General features: G+C 47.0%; 1 protein-coding gene across 1 annotated transcript in view; it reads left to right on the forward strand.

Annotated features, from left to right (window-relative positions):
- The window catches only part of LOC135538934 (piezo-type mechanosensitive ion channel component 2-like), a gene marked incomplete at its 5' end in the record, with an annotated part of 46,954 nt that overhangs the window by 26,593 nt on the left and 1,889 nt on the right, over window positions 1–18,472 (forward strand). The window contains 15 exons of the mRNA XM_064964813.1: window positions 1,982–2,161; window positions 5,092–5,640; window positions 6,059–6,317; window positions 12,256–12,438; window positions 12,657–12,924; window positions 13,070–13,256; window positions 13,524–13,671; window positions 13,868–14,082; window positions 14,266–14,424; window positions 15,757–15,904; window positions 16,176–16,364; window positions 16,591–16,683; window positions 16,934–17,103; window positions 17,665–17,781; window positions 18,172–18,251. Of these exons, the coding sequence (XP_064820885.1) occupies window positions 1,982–2,161; window positions 5,092–5,640; window positions 6,059–6,317; window positions 12,256–12,438; window positions 12,657–12,924; window positions 13,070–13,256; window positions 13,524–13,671; window positions 13,868–14,082; window positions 14,266–14,424; window positions 15,757–15,904; window positions 16,176–16,364; window positions 16,591–16,683; window positions 16,934–17,103; window positions 17,665–17,781; window positions 18,172–18,251 (2,945 nt within the window). The remainder of the gene's footprint in view (window positions 1–1,981; window positions 2,162–5,091; window positions 5,641–6,058; window positions 6,318–12,255; window positions 12,439–12,656; window positions 12,925–13,069; window positions 13,257–13,523; window positions 13,672–13,867; window positions 14,083–14,265; window positions 14,425–15,756; window positions 15,905–16,175; window positions 16,365–16,590; window positions 16,684–16,933; window positions 17,104–17,664; window positions 17,782–18,171; window positions 18,252–18,472) is intronic.

The following is an 18,472-nucleotide window of genomic DNA, read 5'->3' on the forward strand; positions in this document are numbered from 1 at the left end:
TTCTGCTCTGCTCTGTTCTGCCCTGTTCTGTTCTGCTCTGTTCTGTTCTGCTCTGTTCTATTCTGTTCTGCTCTGATCTATTCTGTTCTATTCTGTTCTGCCCTGTTCTGCTCTGTTATGCCCTGTTCTGTTTTGCCCTGTTCTGTTCTGCCCTGTTCTGCCCTGCTCTGTTCTGCCCTGCTCCGCTCTGTTCTATTCTGTTCTGCCCTGTTCTATTCTGTTCTGCTCTTCTCTGTTCTGCCCTGTTCTATTCTGTTCTATTCTGCTCTATTCTGTTCTGCTCTGTTCTATTCTGTTCTGCTCTGTTCTATTCTGTTCTGTTCTGTTCTGTTCTGCTCTGTTCTGCTCTGCTCTTCTGCTCTTTTCTATTCTGTTCTGTTCTGCTCTGTTCTGCTCTGTTTTATTCTATTCTGTTCTGTTCTGGTCTGCTCTGTTCTGCCCTGTTCTGTTCTGCTCTGTTCTGCTCTGCTCTGTTCTGTTCTATTCTGTTCTATTCTGTTCTGCTTTGTTCTGCTCTGTTCTATTCTGTTGTGTTCTGTTCTGCTCTGTTCTGTTTTGTTCTGCTCTGTTCTATTCTGCCCTGTTCTGCTCTGTTCTGTTCTGCCCTGTTCTGCTCTGCTCTGTTCTGCCCTGTTCTGCCCTGTTCTGCTCTGTTATGCCCTGTTCTGTTTTGCCCTGCCCTGTTCTGCCCTGTTCTGCCCTGCTCTGTTCTGCTCTGCTCTGCCCTGCTCTGTTCTGCTCTGTTCTATTCTGTTCTGCACTGTTCTGCTCTGCTCTGTTCTGCCCTGTTCTATTCTGTTCTGCCCTGTTCTGCTCTGTTATGCCCTGTTCTGCTCTGTTATGCCCTGTTCTGTTTTGCCCTGTTCTGCCCTGCTCTGTTCTGCCCTGTTATGCTCTGCCCTGCTCCGCTCTGTTCTATTCTGTTCTGCGCTGTTCTGCTCTGTTCTGCCCTGTTCTATTCTGTTCTGCCCTGTTATGCTCTGCTCTGTTCTGCCCTGTTCTATTCTGTTCTGCCCTGCTCCGCTCTGTTCTATTCTGTTCTGCCCTGTTATGCCCTATTCTGTTTTGCCCTGCCCTGTTCTGCTCTGTTCTGCTCTGTTATGCCCTGTTCTGCTCTGTTATGCCCTGTTCTGCTCTGTTCTGCCCTGTTCTGCTCTGTTCTGTACTGTTCTGCCCTGTTCTACTCTGTTCTGCTCTGTTCTGCCCTGTTCTGTTCTGTTCTGCCCTGCTCTGCTCTGTTCTGGGAGCACTATTACCCACAGGCATTCTATCCTCTGCCTCGACTTTGGCCTGGCGCAGACACACACACACACACACACACACACACACACACACATACACACACACACACACATACACACACACACACATACACACACACACACACACACACACACACACACAAACACACACACACACACACACACACACACACACACACACACAAGTCAGCTAAACTTATGGGGACACACAATTCAGTCCCATTCAAAGTCCTATTTTCCCTAACCGCTAACCCTAACACTAACCCGTACTCTTACCCTAACCTTAACCCAAAAACCTAACCTTAACCCTAAACCTAACCCTAGCTACTAACCCTAACACTAAAACTAACCCTAGCTCCTAACCCTTAACATAATTCTAACCCTAAAACTAATTCTAACCTTAACCCTAAACCCCCTAGAAATAGCATTTGACCTCGTGGGGACTAATAAAATGTACCCAGTTGGTCAAATTTTTGTTTGTTTACTATTGTGTACTTGTTTACTTGTTTACTTCTGGTCCCCACAAGAATAGTTCAACACGCCCAAACCCACAAGAATGCAGACATCCATATGTGCGCAGACACACACACCACAGAAGATAATAGTCTGTGTAGAACACGGCATCAAACTTCATCTGTCTGTATTAGAACACGGCATCAAACTTCATCTGTCTGTATAGAACACGGCATCAAACTTCATCTGTCTGTGTATTTCTCCAGTGCGTACACAGAGAGCACACTGCTTTACTCCTGTCGCTCCACTCTGGACCACACTGACATGGATCCTGACAACGTACAGGTGCCCAAGACCAGCGAGCGTGCCCGTCCTAAACTCTGCAAGACGGAGGGGCTGGACCTAAAGTCCACCTCTTTAGCTGACAGCAGAGGCAGCCAGGCCAGGTAGGCAACGACAAACAGACTTCTCTCCTCTCATCCCTCACTCTCTTCCCTCCCTTCAAGCCTTACTCTCTACTCTTCTCTCCCTTCATCCTTCACTCTCTACTCTTCCCTCCCTTTATCCTTCACTCTCCCCTTCTCTCCGTTCATCCTTCACTCTCCCCTTCTCTCCCTTCATCCTTCACTCTCTACTCTTCTCTCCCTTCATCCTTCACTCTCTACTCTTCTCTCCCTTCATCCTTCACTCTCTACTCTTCTCTCCCTTCATCCTTCACTCTCCCCTTCTCTCCCTTCATTCTTCACTCTCTACTCTTCTCTCCCTTCATCCTTCTCTCCCTACTCTTCTCTCCCTTCATCATTTACATTTACATTTAAGTCATTTAGCAGACGCTCTTATCCAGAGCGACTTACAAGTTAATTTTTTACCTTTATTTAACCAGGCAAGTCAGTTAAGAACACATTCTTATTTTCAATGACGGCCTGGGAACAGTGGGTTAACTGCCTGTTCAGGGGCAGAACGACAGATTTGTACCTTGTCGGCTCGGGGGTTTGAACTCACAACCTTCCGGTTACTAGTCCAACGCTCTAACCACTAGGCTACCCTGCCGCCCTTCATCCTTCACTCTCCCCTTCTCTCCCTTCATCCTTCACTCTCTACTCTTCTCTCCCTTTATCCTTCACTCTCTACTCTTCTCTCCCTTCATCCTTCACTCTCTACTCTTCTCTCCCTTCATCCTTCACTCTCTACTCTTCTCTCCCTTTATCATTCACTCTCTCCTTCTCTCCCTTCATCCTTCACTCTCTCCTTCTCTTAGGTTCTCAAGTCATATTCTTGTCATCAAATCCACTTCCTGGCTACAGGACTACAATGGCCTTTTCTCGTAGCGCTGTTCAAACATGTCGCGTGCGACTGTAGTGTTGTGTAAACTGTAAAGGGCGTTATTGTCTGCTTTCAGAGCAGTTTTAAGATTATATTGAGGATCAGGAGACGATAAAAGAGGAGTAGACAGGGGCGGGGTGAGTGTGTAATACAGTGGGCAGTTACAATGGCAACACCCTGATATGGTGCTGATGGACGGCCTTTGTATCCAGTATATGAGTCTGTTACCACCCCCCCCCCACTCTCTCTCTATCTCTCTCTCTCTCTCTCTCTCAATTTAATTTATTTCAATTTAAGGGCTTTATTGGCATGGAAAATATATGTTAACATTGCAAAAGCAAGTGAGGTAGATAATAAACAAAAGTGAAATAAACAATCAAAAGTAACAGTAAACATTACACTCACAGAAGTTCCAAAAGAATAAAGACATTACAAATGTCATATTATGTCTTTATACAGTGTTATAACAATGTGTAAATGGTTAAAGTACAAAAGGGAAGAAAAAAAATATATATATGGGTTGTATTTACAATGATGTTTGTTCTTCACTGGTTGCCCTTTTCTTGTGGCAACAGGACACATATTGCTGCTGTGATGGCACACTGTGGTGTTTCACCCAGTAGATATGGGAGTTTATCAAATTGTGTTTGTTTTCAAATTCTTTGTGGATCTGTGTAATCTGAGGGAAATATGTGTCTCTAATATGGTCATACAATGGACAGGAGGTTAGGAAGTGCAGCTCAGTTTCCAACTCATTTTGTGGGCAGTGAGCACATAGCCTGTCTTCTCTTGAGAGCCAGGTCTGCCTACGGTGGCCTTTCTCAATAACAAGGCTATGCTCACTGAGTCTGCACATAGTCAAAGCTTTCTTTAAGTTTGGGTCAGGTATTCTGCCACTGTGTACTCTCTGTTTAGGGTCAAATAGCATTCTAGTTTGCTCAGTTTTTCCAATGTGTCAAGTAGTTATATTTTTGTTTTCTCATGATTTGGTGAATTGTGTTGCTGACAGGACTGATGGTAGCGCTCACCTTGTCTTCTCCAGACAAGCTTTTTTCTGGATTCCCCAAACAATCGGAAAGGGGATTCATCAGAGAAAATGACTTGACCCCAGTCCTCAGCAGTCCAATCCCTGTACCTTTTGCAGAATATCAGTCTGTCCCTGATGTTTTTCCTGGAGAGAAGTGGCTTCTTTGCTGCCCTTCTTGACACCAGGCCATCCTCCAAAAGTCTTTGCCTCACTGTGCGTACAGATGCACTCACACCTGCCTGCTGCCATTCCTGAGCAAGCTCTGTACTGGTGGTGCCCCGATCCCGCAGCTGAATCAACTTTAGGAGATGGTCCTGGTGCTTGCTGGACTTTCTTGGGCACCCTGAAGCCTTCTTCACAACAATTGAACCGCTCTCCTTCAAGTTCTTGATGATCCGATAAATGGTTGATTTAGGTACAATCTTACTGGCAGCAATATCCTTGCCTGGGAAGCCCTTTTTTGATCAAAACAATTATGACAGCACATGTTTCCTTGCAGGAAACCATGGTTAACAGAGGAAGAACAATGATTCCCGGCACCACCCTCCTTTTTAAGCTTCCAGACAGTTATTCGATCTCAATCAGCATGACAGAGTGATCTCCAGCCTTGTCCTCGTCTACACTCACACCTGTGTTAACAAGAGAATCACTGACATGATGTCAGCTGGTCCTTTTGTGGCAGGGCTGAAATGCAGTGGAAATATTTTTTGGGGGATTCAGTTCATTTGCATGGCAAAGAGGGACATCGCAATTAATTGCAATTTATCTGATCACTCTTCATAACATTCTGGAGTAGATGCAAATTGCCATCATACAAACTGAGGCAGCAGACTTTGTGAAAATAAATATTTGTGCCATTCTCAACTTTTGGCCATGACTGTAGACACCCTTGTGGATTTGGCCATTTCAGCAGTCAGTAGGTACACAGTATGTGGATTATTGACTAGTAATACTGAAATGAAGAGTCATGGAACAGATGAGTTCCAGAACATCAACACTCCTTTCTCTTGCTTCTCTCCCCACTAGTGAGCACAACCAGTGTACAGCCCTCTGTTCCCGCCAGGGGACCACCGACACCATCGAGGGGACAGGAGAGGAGCCAGACCAGGACCTCCAAGACCCCCACTCCTCCTGCACTCAGACCCCATCCACCTCCACCTCCATGGGGCTGTACATGGAACATGAGGGGGTTCTTCTCTCCAGGTCCAGGGGTTTGGACTGGGACAGTAGGGACAGTGTCCCGGATGTCAAACAGACAGGGTTGGAGAGAGGACCATGCTACGCCCACCACAGTGAGCTCCAGCTCTACCAGGCAGACCTCCCCAGTACAGACACAGACATCCCCCCCTCATACAGCAGAGTGACAGGCCTGGACAGGGAGGGGGCCTCGTACAGCAGAGCTACAGGCTTGGTCAGGGAGGAGACTGAACGGGCCTCAACCATTAGGGACCATCATAAGAAGAGGTTGGTTGTGGTGACGCCTGACGAGAAGTCTGATTTTCTGTCGGGCGTCACGAGTGGCACGTTTCCCTCGCTCACCCACGAGCTGACAGCCAGCGATCTGCTACGCAATAGGTATTGTATTTTATCGCAGCTTGTCTTGCATTTCCAATTAAATACTCATCTCTCAGCTATTAGACATCGAGATCCAATCAAGGCTAAAGATGAGTAATTTTTAGACCCTATCTCTCTTCCTCTCTCTCTCTCCCGGTCTCTCCCTCTCTCTTTCCCTCTCTCTCTCTCTCCCCCTCTCTCTCTCTCTTTCTCTCTCTCTCCTCTCCCCTGGTCTCTCCCTCTCTCCACGTCTCCCTCTCTCTTTCCCTCTCTCTCTCTTCCTCACTCTCTCTGTCTTTCACTCCCTCTTTCTCTCTCTCCATCTCCCTCTATCGCTCTCTCCCCTCTCTCTCTCTCTCGCCCCCCTCTCCCCCGCTTTTTCTCTCCCCTACTCTTTCTCTCTCTCCCCCTCTTTCTCTCTCTCCCCTCTCTCGATCAGGATGTTCTACGACGAGGAGTTGGAAGATTCAGAGCGTTTCTATGGCGATCAGCCGGCCCTGCTGCAGCTGCTCTATGCTCTGTACAACATGCTGGTGGCCCACTCAGAGATGGTGTGTTTCCTGGTCATCATCCTCAACCACATGATCTCAGCGTCCGTGGCCACGCTCGTCCTTCCCATCTTCATCTTCCTCTGGGCCATGCTGTCTGTCCCGAGGCCCAGCAAACGCTTCTGGATGACCGCCATCGTCTACACAGAGGTATTACATTAAGAATAAATAATACTGGATATTTGCAGTTGAAGTAGGAAGTTTACATTCATTTAGGTTGGAGTCATTAAAATTAGTTTTTCATTAACTCCACAAATGTCTTGTTAACAAACTATAGTTTTGACAAGTCGGTTAGGACATCTACTTTTCATGACACAAGTCATTTTTCCAACAATTGTTTACAGACAGATTATTTCACTTGTAATTCACTGTATCACAATTCCAGTGGGTCAGAAGTTTACATACACTAAGTTGACTGTGCCTTTAAACAGCTTGGAAAATTCCAGAAAATGATATCATGGCTTTAGAAGCTTTTGATAATTTTGGCTAATTGACATAATTTGAGTCAATTGGAGGTGTACCTGTGGATGTTTTTCAAGGCCTACCTTCAAACTCAGTGCCTCTGCTTGACATCATGGGGAAATCAAAATAAATCAGCCAAGACAGAAAAAATTGTAGACCTCCACAAGTCTGGTTCATCCTTGTGAGCAATTTCCAAATGTGTACAAACAATAGTACGCAAGTATAAACACCATGGGACCACGCAGCTGTCATACCGCTCAGGAAGGGGACGCGTTCTGTTTCCTAGAGATGAACGTACTTTGGTGCGAAAAGTGCAAATCAATCCCAGAACAACAGCAAATGACCTTGTGAAGATGCTGGAGGAAACAGGTACAAAACTATCTATATCCACAGTAAAAACAAGTCCTATATCAACATAACCTGAAAAGTCACTCATCAAGGAAGAAGCCACTGCTCCAAAGCCACCATAAAAAAGCCAGACTACGGTTTGAAACTGCACATGGGGACAAAGATCGTACTTTTTGGAGAAATGTCCTCTGGTCTGATGAAACAAAAATATAACTCTTTGGCCATAATGACCACCATTATGTTTGGAGGAAAAAGGGGGATGCTTGCAAGCCGAAGAACACCATCCCAGCCGTGTTGCACTGGGGTGGCAGTATCTTATTGTGGGGGTGCTTTGCTGCAGGAGGGACTTGTGCACTTCACAAAATAGATGGCATCATGAGAAAGGAAAATGACGTGGATATATTGAAGGAACATCTCAATACATCAGTCAGGAAGTTAAATCGGTCTTCCAATTGGACAATGACCACAAGCATACTTCCAAAGTTGTGGCAAAATGGCTTAAGGACAACAAAGTCAAGGTATTGGAGTGGCCATCACAAAGCCCTGACCTCAATCCTATAGAAAATGTGTGGGCAGAACTGAAAAAGTGTGTGCAAGCAAGGAGGCTGGAAACCTGACTCAATTACACCATCTCTGTCAGGAGGAATGGGCCAAAATTCACCCAACTTACTGTGGGAAGCTTGTGGAAGGCAACCCAAACATTTTACCCAAGTTCAACAATTGAAAGGCAATGCTACCAAATACTAATTGAGTGTATGTAAACGTCTGACCCACTGGGTATGTGATGAAAGAAATGAATGAATATATCATTCTCTCTACTACTATTCTGACATATGACATTCTTAAAATAAACTGGTGATCCTAACTGACCTAAGACTGGGAATTTTTAATGGGATTAAATGTCAGGAATTGTGAAAAACTGAGTTTAAATGTATTTGACTAAGGTTTTATGTAAACTTCTGACTTTAACTGTATTTTATAAAGTGGTTTTTATACAGAATATCAGTCGCTTTAAAAATAAAAAATAAAGATACATTCAGGAAGCGTGCCATTCTTGGGAGATGGTCTTCCATAGTGCAGTTCAGTACAGGAGTAACTTGAGAGGAGGTGGCAGCGATGGTGCAGCCAGGGAGGGAGAAACATCCGTCAGACATCACCAGGCAACACCAGTTCACAGCTACTCCTCCTCTGTTGGTAGGCTGCAACTTCCACCACCAAAAGTGTAGCACCCACCTAGGTGCTGTAAGCACCTGAGAGATCACCAGTCCTCGGCAGTAGTCAGTAACAGCGTCCTACGAGGCGAGCCTCTGTCGTCCTCTCACACTACAGTCCACATCCTTCCAGAAACACTGGCAGGTGGAATACACAGCCGGTGCTGTGTTTATCAGGTGTTGATGCATCGTTCAAATTAGATTAGCCAGCCAACTAGTTGTATCTAAACAGGCCAAGTTAGACATTAGTCAGGCTCTTTTCAATGTAAATCTGCCTTGACCCCTGGTCCTTTGCAGTTTTAAAGTGATAGTTCTCCCAAATTATTAAGGTGAACCATCCCGTTATGATTTCCATTAAATCAAATCAAATCACATTTTATTCGTCACATGCGCCGAATACCAAAACATCTGACCATGAAATACTTACTTACAAGCCCTTAACCAACAATGCAGTTCAAGAAATAGAGTTAAGAAAATATTTACTAAATAAACTAAAGTTTAAAAAAATATCTAAAAAGTAACACAATAAAATAACAATACTGAGGGGTACCGGTACCGAGTCAATGTGCGGGGGTACAGGTTAGTCGAGGTCATTTGTACAGGAAGGGGGAAGTGACTATGAATAATAATAAACAGCGAGTAGCAGCAGTGTACAAAACAAAGGGGTTGGGGGGTCAATGTAAATAGTCCACGTGGCCATTTGATTATTTGTTCAACAGTCTTTTAGCTTGGGAGTAGAAGCTGTTAAGGTGTCTTTTGGTCCCAGACTTGGCGCTCCGGTACCGCTTGCCGTGCAGTAGAAGAGAGAACAGTCTATGACTTGGATGATTGGAGTCTTTGACCATGTTTTGGGCCTTTCACTGACATCGCCTATTAAATAGGTCCTGGATGGCAGGAAGCTTGGTTCCAGTGATGTACTGGGCCGTACGTACTACCCTCTGTAGCGCCTTACAGTCAGAGCAGTTGCCATTCCAGGCGGTGATGTAACCGGTCAGGATGCTCTTGATGGTGCAGCTGTAGAACTTTTTGAGGATCTGGGGACCCATGCCAAATCTTTTCAGTCTCCTGAGGGGGAAAAGGTGTTGACATGCTCTCTTCATGACTGTCTTGATGTATTTGGACCATGATAGTGTGTTGGTGATGTGGGCACAAGGAACTTGAAACTCTCGACCCGCTCCACTACAGCCTGGCACCACATGGCCAGGTCTCTGACCTCCTCCCAAAAGGCTGTCTCATCGTTGTCGGTGATCAGGCCTACCACTTGTGTCGTCAGAAAACTTAATGATGGTGTTGGAGTCGTGATTGGCCACGCAGTCGTGGGTGAACAGGGAGTACAGGAGGGGACTCTGAGGGGCCCCAGTGTTGAGGAACAGCGTGGAATATGTGTTGTTGCCTACCCTTACTGCCTGGGGGCGGCCCGTCAGGAAGACCAGGATCCAGTTGCAGAGGGAGGTGTTTAGTCCCAGGGTCGTTAGCTTAGTGATGAGCTTTGTGGGCACTATGGTGTTGAACACTGGGCGGGCTGTAGTCAATGAACAGCATTCTCACATTGTTCCTTTTGTCCAGGTGGGAAAGGGCAGTGTGGATTGTGATTGTATCATCTGTGGATCTGTTGGGGCGGTATATGAATCGGAGTGAGGTTTCCGGGATGATGGTGTTGATGTGAGTCATGACCAGCCTTTCAAAGCACTTCATGGCTACAGACGTGAGCGCTACGGGTCAGTAGTCATTTAGGCAGGTTACTGTACTTTCTTGGGCACAGGGACTATGGTGGTCTGCTTGAAACGTAGGTATTACAGACACAGTCAGGGAGAGGTTGAAAATGTCAGTGAAGACACTTGCCAGTTGGTCCGCACATGCTCTGAGTACACGTCCTGGTAATCCATCTGGCCCTTTTTGTAGTTCGTAATAGTTTGCAAGCCATGCCACATCCGACGAGCATCAGAGCGTCAGAGCCAGAGCGTCAGAGCCAGAGCGCCAGAGCGTCAGAGCCAGAGCGTCAGAGCCAGAGCGTCAGAGCCAGAGCGTCAGAGCGCCAGAGCGTCAGAGAGTCAGAGCCAGAGCGTCAGAGCCAGAGCATCAGAGCCAGCGCGTCAGAGCCAGCGCGTCAGAGCCAGAGAGTCAGAGCGTCAGAGTCAGAGCGTCAGAGTCAGAGCGTCAGAGCCAGAGCGCCAGAGCGTCAGAGAGTCAGAGCCAGAGCGCCAGAGCGTCAGAGCCAGAGCGTCAGAGCCAGAGCGTCAGAGAGTCAGAGCGCCAGAGCGTCAGAGAGTCAGAGCGCCAGAGCGTCAGAGAGTCAGAGCGTCAGAGCCAGAGCGTCAGAGCGTCAGAGCCAGAGCGTCAGAGCCAGAGCGTCAGAGCCAGAGCGTCAGCCAGAGCCAGAGCGTCAGAGAGTCAGAGAGTCAGAGCGTCAGAGAGTCAGAGCGTCAGAGCCAGAGCGCCAGAGCGTCAGAGCCAGAGCGAGCGTCAGAGCCAGAGCGTCAGAGCCAGAGCGTCAGAGCCAGAGCGTCAGAGCGTCGGAGCCAGAGCGTCAGAGACAGAGCCAGAGCGTCAGAGTCAGAGCCAGAGCGTCAGAGAGTCAGAGCGCCAGAGCGTCAGAGAGTCAGAGCGTCAGAGAGTCCGTCAGAGCCAGAGCGTCAGAGCCAGAGCGCCAGAGCGTCAGAGAGTCAGAGCGTCAGAGAGTCAGAGCGTCAGCGCCAGCGTCAGAGCGCCAGAGCGTCAGAGAGTCAGAGCCAGAGCGTCAGAGCCAGAGCGTCAGAGCCAGAGCGTCAGAGCGTCAGAGAGTCAGAGCGCCAGAGCATCAGAGAGTCAGAGCCAGAGCGTCAGAGTCAGAGCGCCAGAGCGTCAGAGTCAGAGCGTCAGAGCCAGCGTCAGAGCGTCAGAGCGAGAGCCAGAGCCAGAGCGCCAGAGCGTCCAGAGCGTCAGAGCGTCAGAGCCAGAGCGTCAGAGCCAGAGCGCCAGAGCGCCAGAGCGTCAGAGCCAGAGCCAGAGCGCGTCAGAGCGCCAGAGCGCCAGAGCGTCAGAGAGTCAGAGCGTCAGAGAGCGTCAGAGAGTCAGAGCGTCAGAGAGTCAGAGCGTCAGAGCGTCAGAGAGCGTCAGAGCCAGAGCGTCAGAGCCCAGAGCGTCAGAGCGTCAGAGCCAGAGCGTCAGAGCCAGAGCGCCAGAGCCAGTCAGAGCCAGAGCGCCAGAGCGTCAGAGCCAGAGCGTCAGAGCCAGAGCGCGTCAGAGCCAGAGCATCAGCGCCAGCCAGCGTCAGAGCGCCAGAGCCAGTCAGAGAGTCAGAGCGTCAGAGAGTCAGAGCGCGCAGAGCGTCAGAGCCAGAGCCAGAGCGCCAGAGCCAGTCAGAGCCAGCGTCAGCGTCAGAGCCAGCCAGAGCGTCAGAGCCAGAGCGAGAGTCAGAGCCAGAGCGCCAGAGCGCCAGTCAGAGCAGTCAGAGCCAGAGCGTCAGAGCCAGAGCGTCAGAGCCAGAGCGTCAGAGCCAGAGCGTCAGAGCGTCAGAGCCAGAGCGTCAGAGCCAGAGTATCAGAGCCAGAGCGTCAGAGCCAGAGCGTCAGAGCCAGAGCCAGAGCGTCAGAGCGTCAGAGCGTCAGAGCGTCAGAGCCAGAGCGCCAGAGCGTCAGAGCCAGAGCGTCAGATAGTCAGAGCGTCAGAGCCAGAGCGCCAGAGCGCCAGAGCGTCAGAGAGTCAGAGCGCCAGAGCGTCAGAGAGTCAGAGCGTCAGAGCCAGAGCGTCAGAGCCAGAGCGCCATAGCGCCAGAGCCAGAGCGTCAGAGCCAGAGCATCAGAGCGTCAGAGCCAGAGCGCCAGAGCGTCAGAGCGTCAGAGTCAGAGCCAGAGCGTCAGAGCCAGTGTAGTGGGATTCAATCTTAGTCCTGTATTGATGCTTTGCCCTTTTTTCTTTATCCAGCTATGAAAAATAAAGTTGTTGTTTAAACATGTTCAGTGTGGGAATAATACTCTGTTACTGCACTGTACTCAATAATTAATTGTGTTGATAGACAATGTTGCTATTTCTTGATTTTATCACTCAGGCAGCTGCTAAATGTTTTCCCCTTCTCTCTGTACCACCAGGTCACCATTGTGATCAAGTACTTCTTCCAGTTTGGTTTCTTCCCCTTCAACCAGAACATTGAGCTGGACAAGTCCAAACCCTTCCATCCTCCCAACATCATCGGTGTGGAGAAGAGGGAGGGATACGTGCACTATGACCTGGTTCAGCTGCTAGCTCTGTTCTTCCACCGATCAATTCTCAAGGTGCCCACTAAGTCTTACTAGGTGTGATGCCTATTAACTACAATACATGGTTATTCCTTTAAAGGGATAGTTAACTTTTCCCCCCAAAAAGTACCAAAAAAAAGTGGACTACACCTTTAACTATGTTGTTACATCTGACTTGTTGCCTGTACTGATACATAGTAACATTTAGCACACTGAATGGCTTAACCATCCTATTACTTGGTCTTGACCTCCAGTGTCACGGGCTGTGGGATGAGGACAACCCCAGGGGAGGAGGGGGGGGAACCCCCAAGCAGCACCACCACGAGAGGGAGAAGAGGACCAGCTCCAGGCCAGTGGAGAATCAGGCTGCGGAGGGCAGCAGCTCCCTGCTGGAGTCGGTCCGCAACCGCATCCCCCGACAATTCCACTCCATGTCCACCTCCACCCCGCTGCGCCGCAAGAGCTCCAGCTCCGCCTCCCACCTTTCCCAGCGCACCGTGCGCTCCGCCCACTCCAAAGGAGGTGAGGTCACAAGTCTGTAGAGTAACTCTCTTATTGGGCTTAGATATGTTTGGGGGAAATATCTAGACTTTTAATTATGAACCAACACAATATCATCTGTGAGCCCTATGTCTTCCAAACCTCATCAAACCTGCTGACTCCACAGATAGTGTGAGCTCACGGCCCGGCCTGCGGAGAGGGCACAGCCTGCGGAGAGGGGACAGCCTGCGGAGAGGGGACAGCCTGCGGAGAGGGGACAGTGTGCTGAGTGTCCAGCACAGGAGCAAGAAGGAGATGATCCTGGAGAAACTCAGAGAGCAGCTCATCAAAGCCAAGAGCTTCACTGTCAAAAAGTAGGTGTACTGACTTGAAGGTGCCTTATTACTGTTATTAGGCTACTATTCAGTCGCTATCCAGGATAATAAATTGTTTAATGGTGGCTATACTGTAAATCTCTAAGCCTGATTTGATTTTGATGCATACACATTACAAGGTTCATAAAAATGACATGAACCGTACACAAAGGTATCTTGTTTATCTTGTTTATCTTGTTTATCTTGTTTATCTTGTTTATCTTGTTTATCTTGTAAACAGATCATTGTTTCTTTGCCTGTCTGTAGAACTCTGGAGATCTACATCCCTATCCGTCAGTTCTTCTACAACCTGATCCACCCAGAGTACAGTGCAGTGACAGACGTCTATGTGCTGATGTTCCTGGCCGACACAGTGGACTTTATCATCATCGTCTTCGGCTTCTGGGCATTTGGGGTAAGTTTGATATATCATATGTTAGTGCTAAAATTCTGGTTTAAACTGTCATTGTCTTTGTGATTGAAACCCAGTGTAATGAATTTCAATTGTCCCTAAATGGACAAGAACACTTTTGAACTTGAAACTTCCAAATGAATACCATAACATTTCCATAACATTTCATAACATAACAGTACTTCCTGTACCCCAACAGAAACACTCTGCGGCAGCTGACATCACTTCCTCCCTGTCGGAAGACCAGGTTCCCGAAGCCTTCCTGGTGATGGTGCTGATCCAGTTTGGCACCATGATCATCGACCGAGCCCTCTACCTCCGCAAGACCGTCATGGGAAAAGTCATCTTCCAGGTCATCCTGGTGTTCGGCATCCACTTCTGGATGTTCTTCATCCTGCCTGGAGTCACAGAGAGGTATGAATGTGGAGAAATAACATGTATTTATTGAGTCATTTTAATAATTTAGTCACAACCAGCTCCTTCTTTCTTTTAAATACATATTTTAAATACTTACTAAATAGTTGCGCCATTAGTAAGTAACGTGTAATGTTTTACTTTGAAAATACACGCTAACATTATTTCCATATAAATCATCAGACGGTTCAGTCAGAACACAGTGGCCCAGCTGTGGTACTTCGTCAAGTGCATCTACTTTGGCCTGTCGGCCTATCAGATCCGTTGTGGCTACCCCACCCGCGTCCTGGGCAACTTCCTCACCAAGAGTTACAACTACCTCAATCTTTTCCTCTTCCAAGGGTGAGTGCTATTCAGGCCACTTGTGACCACAATCACCAATTGAGAATACAATAATGAAGACTCATCAGCAGTGTTGGGAGTAATACGTTACAAAAATAATGCGTTAGGGAAACGGATTGACTAATTAGTAATGGAATGCGTTACTTTTAAAAACTGGGTAATATAAATATAGTTACACTTGTGAACCATATCTCTTTTTTGTACCCCTTTTTCATGGTATCCAATTGGTAGTTACAGTCTTGTCTCATCGCTGCAACTCCCGTACAGACTCGGGAGAGGCAAAAGTCAAGAGCCATGCGTCCTCCGAAACGTTACCCAACCAAGCCGCACTGCTTCTTGGCACAACACACATCCAACCCGGAAGCCAGCCGCACCAATGTGTCGGAGGAAGCACTGTACACCTGGTGACCTGGTCAGCGTGCACGGCGCCCAGCCCGCCACAGAAGTCACGATGAGACAAGGATATCCCTGCCGGCCAAACCCTCCCTAACCCGGCACTGAGCCAATTGTGCATCGCTGGTTGCTCTGGTGGCACTGCAATGCAGGGCCTTAGACCACTGCGCCACCCAGGAGACTGTGTGAATCATATCTCTACTGGACGTATGTTTCCATGATTCGATCTCAACTTGTTTCCTCATTTTGTTCTCGAGTTAGCGAAGAAAGGCTATTTGTCCATAGAAATGTCCATAGAAATGTTAAGAAGGTCCACGTCTTTGCCATTGATCGCTTCTAGAGGTATAATAGCAAAGCCCATAGAGGGCTTCAACATCTAGGGGCAAGTGTGCCCTCTCTACATCTCTATGGCTCGCGACGTGCGGTCTAACCAGAACTGGTGGTTCGAGAGGTATAGATGTTTGGCTTACAGTATATATGACTAATTGAGCAGCCCTTATGATAGTACACCACTTGTAGACTAGTACAGGAAAGCATCGCCACAGATGAAAGGAGAAACTAGTGATCAAACCTGAGATAGTAAGTAGCCTGTCTATGGTAGAGCCTGTTTAGCTTGCCTCGCTCCCTCCGACAGTTAAACGGTGAGATTTTGAGATTTTTTTCATTAAAGTAATGCAAAGTAATGTAACTACTGATATAACGTATTACTTTCTATTCAAAGTAATATTTCTAAAGTAACTTTTTGTTAAATGTAACAAGTTATAAATAATGTTTTACTTTTCCTAGTATCTAATCCCAACACTGCTCATCAGTGACGGCACATGCAACCAATGGCTGCCTGGTTGCCAGGCTGCCTGGTTTATTACTATTGCCATAACGTTGCCCTATTGTTGCCCTAACGTTGCCCTAACATTGCTCTAACGTTGTCCTGGTTCCCAGGTTCCGCCTGGTCCCGTTCCTGACGGAGCTGCGAGCGGTGATGGACTGGGTGTGGACGGACACCACCCTCAGCCTGTCCAACTGGATCTGTGTAGAGGACATCTACGCCCATATCTTTGTCCTCAAGTGCTGGAGGATGTCAGAGAAGGTGAGGGACCAAGGGCCTGCTGTGTTAGTTCCCCTCTAGGACCTCCCTATCCATATCTGAATGATGCTTAGAGTGGAAGTAGATAGTATGTTGTCAAAGAGGCTGTGTAGAAATGAGATACAGCAGGTTTATGCAGGACAATCCTCACACGGGGCCCCAATTACGTAGGTTCGCCCAAAAGTTTTAAAACATTTATAGAAACTGTAACGAAAGTCTATTGTTTATTTCCCCAAACTATTTTTTATATTATTTTATGTGTGTTGTTTATCAGCGGTACCCCCAGCCTCGCGGGCAGAAAAAGAAGAAGGTGGTGAAGTATGGGATGGGAGGTTTGATCGTCATGCTTCTTATCTGCATTGTTTGGTTCCCGCTGCTCTTCATGTCACTGGTCAAGTCAGTGGCCGGGGTGGTCAACAAACCTCTGGACGTGTCGGTCACCATTACCCTGGGAGGCTTTCAGGTAGCGCCACTCATGTTGACCGCAGTCATATATAGAGAGACAGTTCGGCCGCCATTTTTCACACTGGGCGCAATTTTAGCATATGTTGGTAGAAACATCCGTTCAAACTCTATCTGTAGCTCTGGGATTGAAGGTGTGTAGATGTTTTTATTTTTTTGACTGACTTTTGTCAGATGTCACATTTATATCTATTTTAATATTATAACGTTGGTGTCTCTTCCTTAAGCCCATTTTCACTATGAGTGCCCAGCAAAATCAACTGAAGGACATTAGCAAAGCAGATTTTGCAGACTTCATGAATTCATACAACTACATTCCGGTAAGAAGACCACCCATTTTACAGCTGGCTTTCTAAATCATATTTTTAGGCCATACAATAACAACAAATATCTTGTGATGATATAGATTTGACTACTATTACATTCTGGTTTGAATATATTACTGTGTATTGAATTAATGTGTATTACTATAACAAAGACCTGTCTTGTCCCACTCACATGGGACTTTGTGCATCTTCGTGTTGTACAGTATGTTTGAGTAGTAATATTTCAATGCTTCTATCATTGCAGTCAGCGATGCAGTTCCTGGAGGCCTACACATCAGCGGATGTGGCTGTGGCGGAGCTGGAGGGCAGTTCCAACTCCCTGTGGACCATCAGCCCCCCCAGCAGGAAGAACCTGATGGACGTTCTCAGCAAGGAGGAATACTTCCCTGTCACCATGTCCTGGACCATCCAGAGGTAAGAGTGACACGGCAACAGACTGAAACAGGGAAGGACAACCTGGAACTGCCCAATAAGATACGTTCATTTTCGTTTTCCGTTGCACGCTGCACTCAACCAGGACATAGAGAATCAAACCAATACTCGACTGCACACATGGAAACACACTCACTTACAATCTGAGAGAGAACCAAATCTAAACTCACACACTTATTACAAACTCAAAAGTGTCTTGCACAACTCAACATTCAACATTTCGTACAGAGGGTGGGAAACAAGGATGGAGGGAGTCAATATATTTGTTTCTTGCTTCCATTTTTGAATGGTTAAATTAGTTCCGCTCTAGGGTGTCAGTGTCGTTAGAGATTTGTGTGAACTTGATAAAATGACATAGTTGTGTAGATACACATAGGTTGCATAGTACTTTAGAGCCGTAAAATATCTGTTGAGATATCTGTCCATTTGCAATGTCTGTGAGCCGGAAAATAACACATTTACGAGTTCCCAAAGTAATGTGTGATGCACCATTTGTGACCACAGTGTGGATTTGTGCAATTGCGATTTTTCCCTCTTCAACAGGAATCTCAGTCTTGGAGCCAAAGCTGAAGTCGCGACAGATAAACATATAACATACCTTGATATGACAACGCGACAAGAGTTAATAGATCTGCTGAATGGGACCAGAAACCAGGCTGTGTAAGTAGACTTCACTAAGGAAAAAAAGACAAAAAGGATCCAGCAAATGCATTTGGTGTGTCATCATAGTGGTCTCTGATTGGTGGTCATCATTTGGTGTGTCATCATAGTGGTCTCTGATTGGTGGTCATCATTTGGTGTGTCATCATAGTGGTCTCTGACTTGTGTTCAGACTCACTTCGGTGGAACAAATTTAAACTTGCGCCTTTTTTCAATGCTAAATTTAATGTCATTGAGAAATAAAAATATAATATTTTTGCTAGTAACATAACTGATTACAGGTACATTTTTTGTGGTTGTAATCAGATTAAATGTAATTAGTTATGACCCAACCATGTCAATGCACTCTGGACATTTTTTTGAGATCTCTTTCTCCCCTCTCTTCTCCAGGGTGATAGAGCAAGTCTTCCCATGCTTCCTCAGGGCTCCCAGTGACTCCAATGCCAAACCTATAGAACAACTCTATAAAGGTAATTCCTCTAGAAAGGTAATTTGGGGCGGCAAAAGGTTGCTAGATCGAATCCCGAGCTGACAAGGTAAAGATCTGTCGTTCTGCCCCTGAACAAGGCAGTTAACCCACTGTTCCTAGGCTGTCATTGAAAATAAGAATTTGCTTAGTTAAATAAAGGTTCAATTTTTAAAAAATGCACAAATCCTTGAATAGACTTCAAATACAGTGAATAGATTTTCA

Source organism: Oncorhynchus masou, unplaced genomic scaffold, assembly GCF_036934945.1.
Source record: "Oncorhynchus masou masou isolate Uvic2021 unplaced genomic scaffold, UVic_Omas_1.1 unplaced_scaffold_3___fragment_6___debris, whole genome shotgun sequence".
Classification (NCBI taxonomy): Eukaryota; Metazoa; Chordata; class Actinopteri; order Salmoniformes; family Salmonidae; genus Oncorhynchus; species Oncorhynchus masou.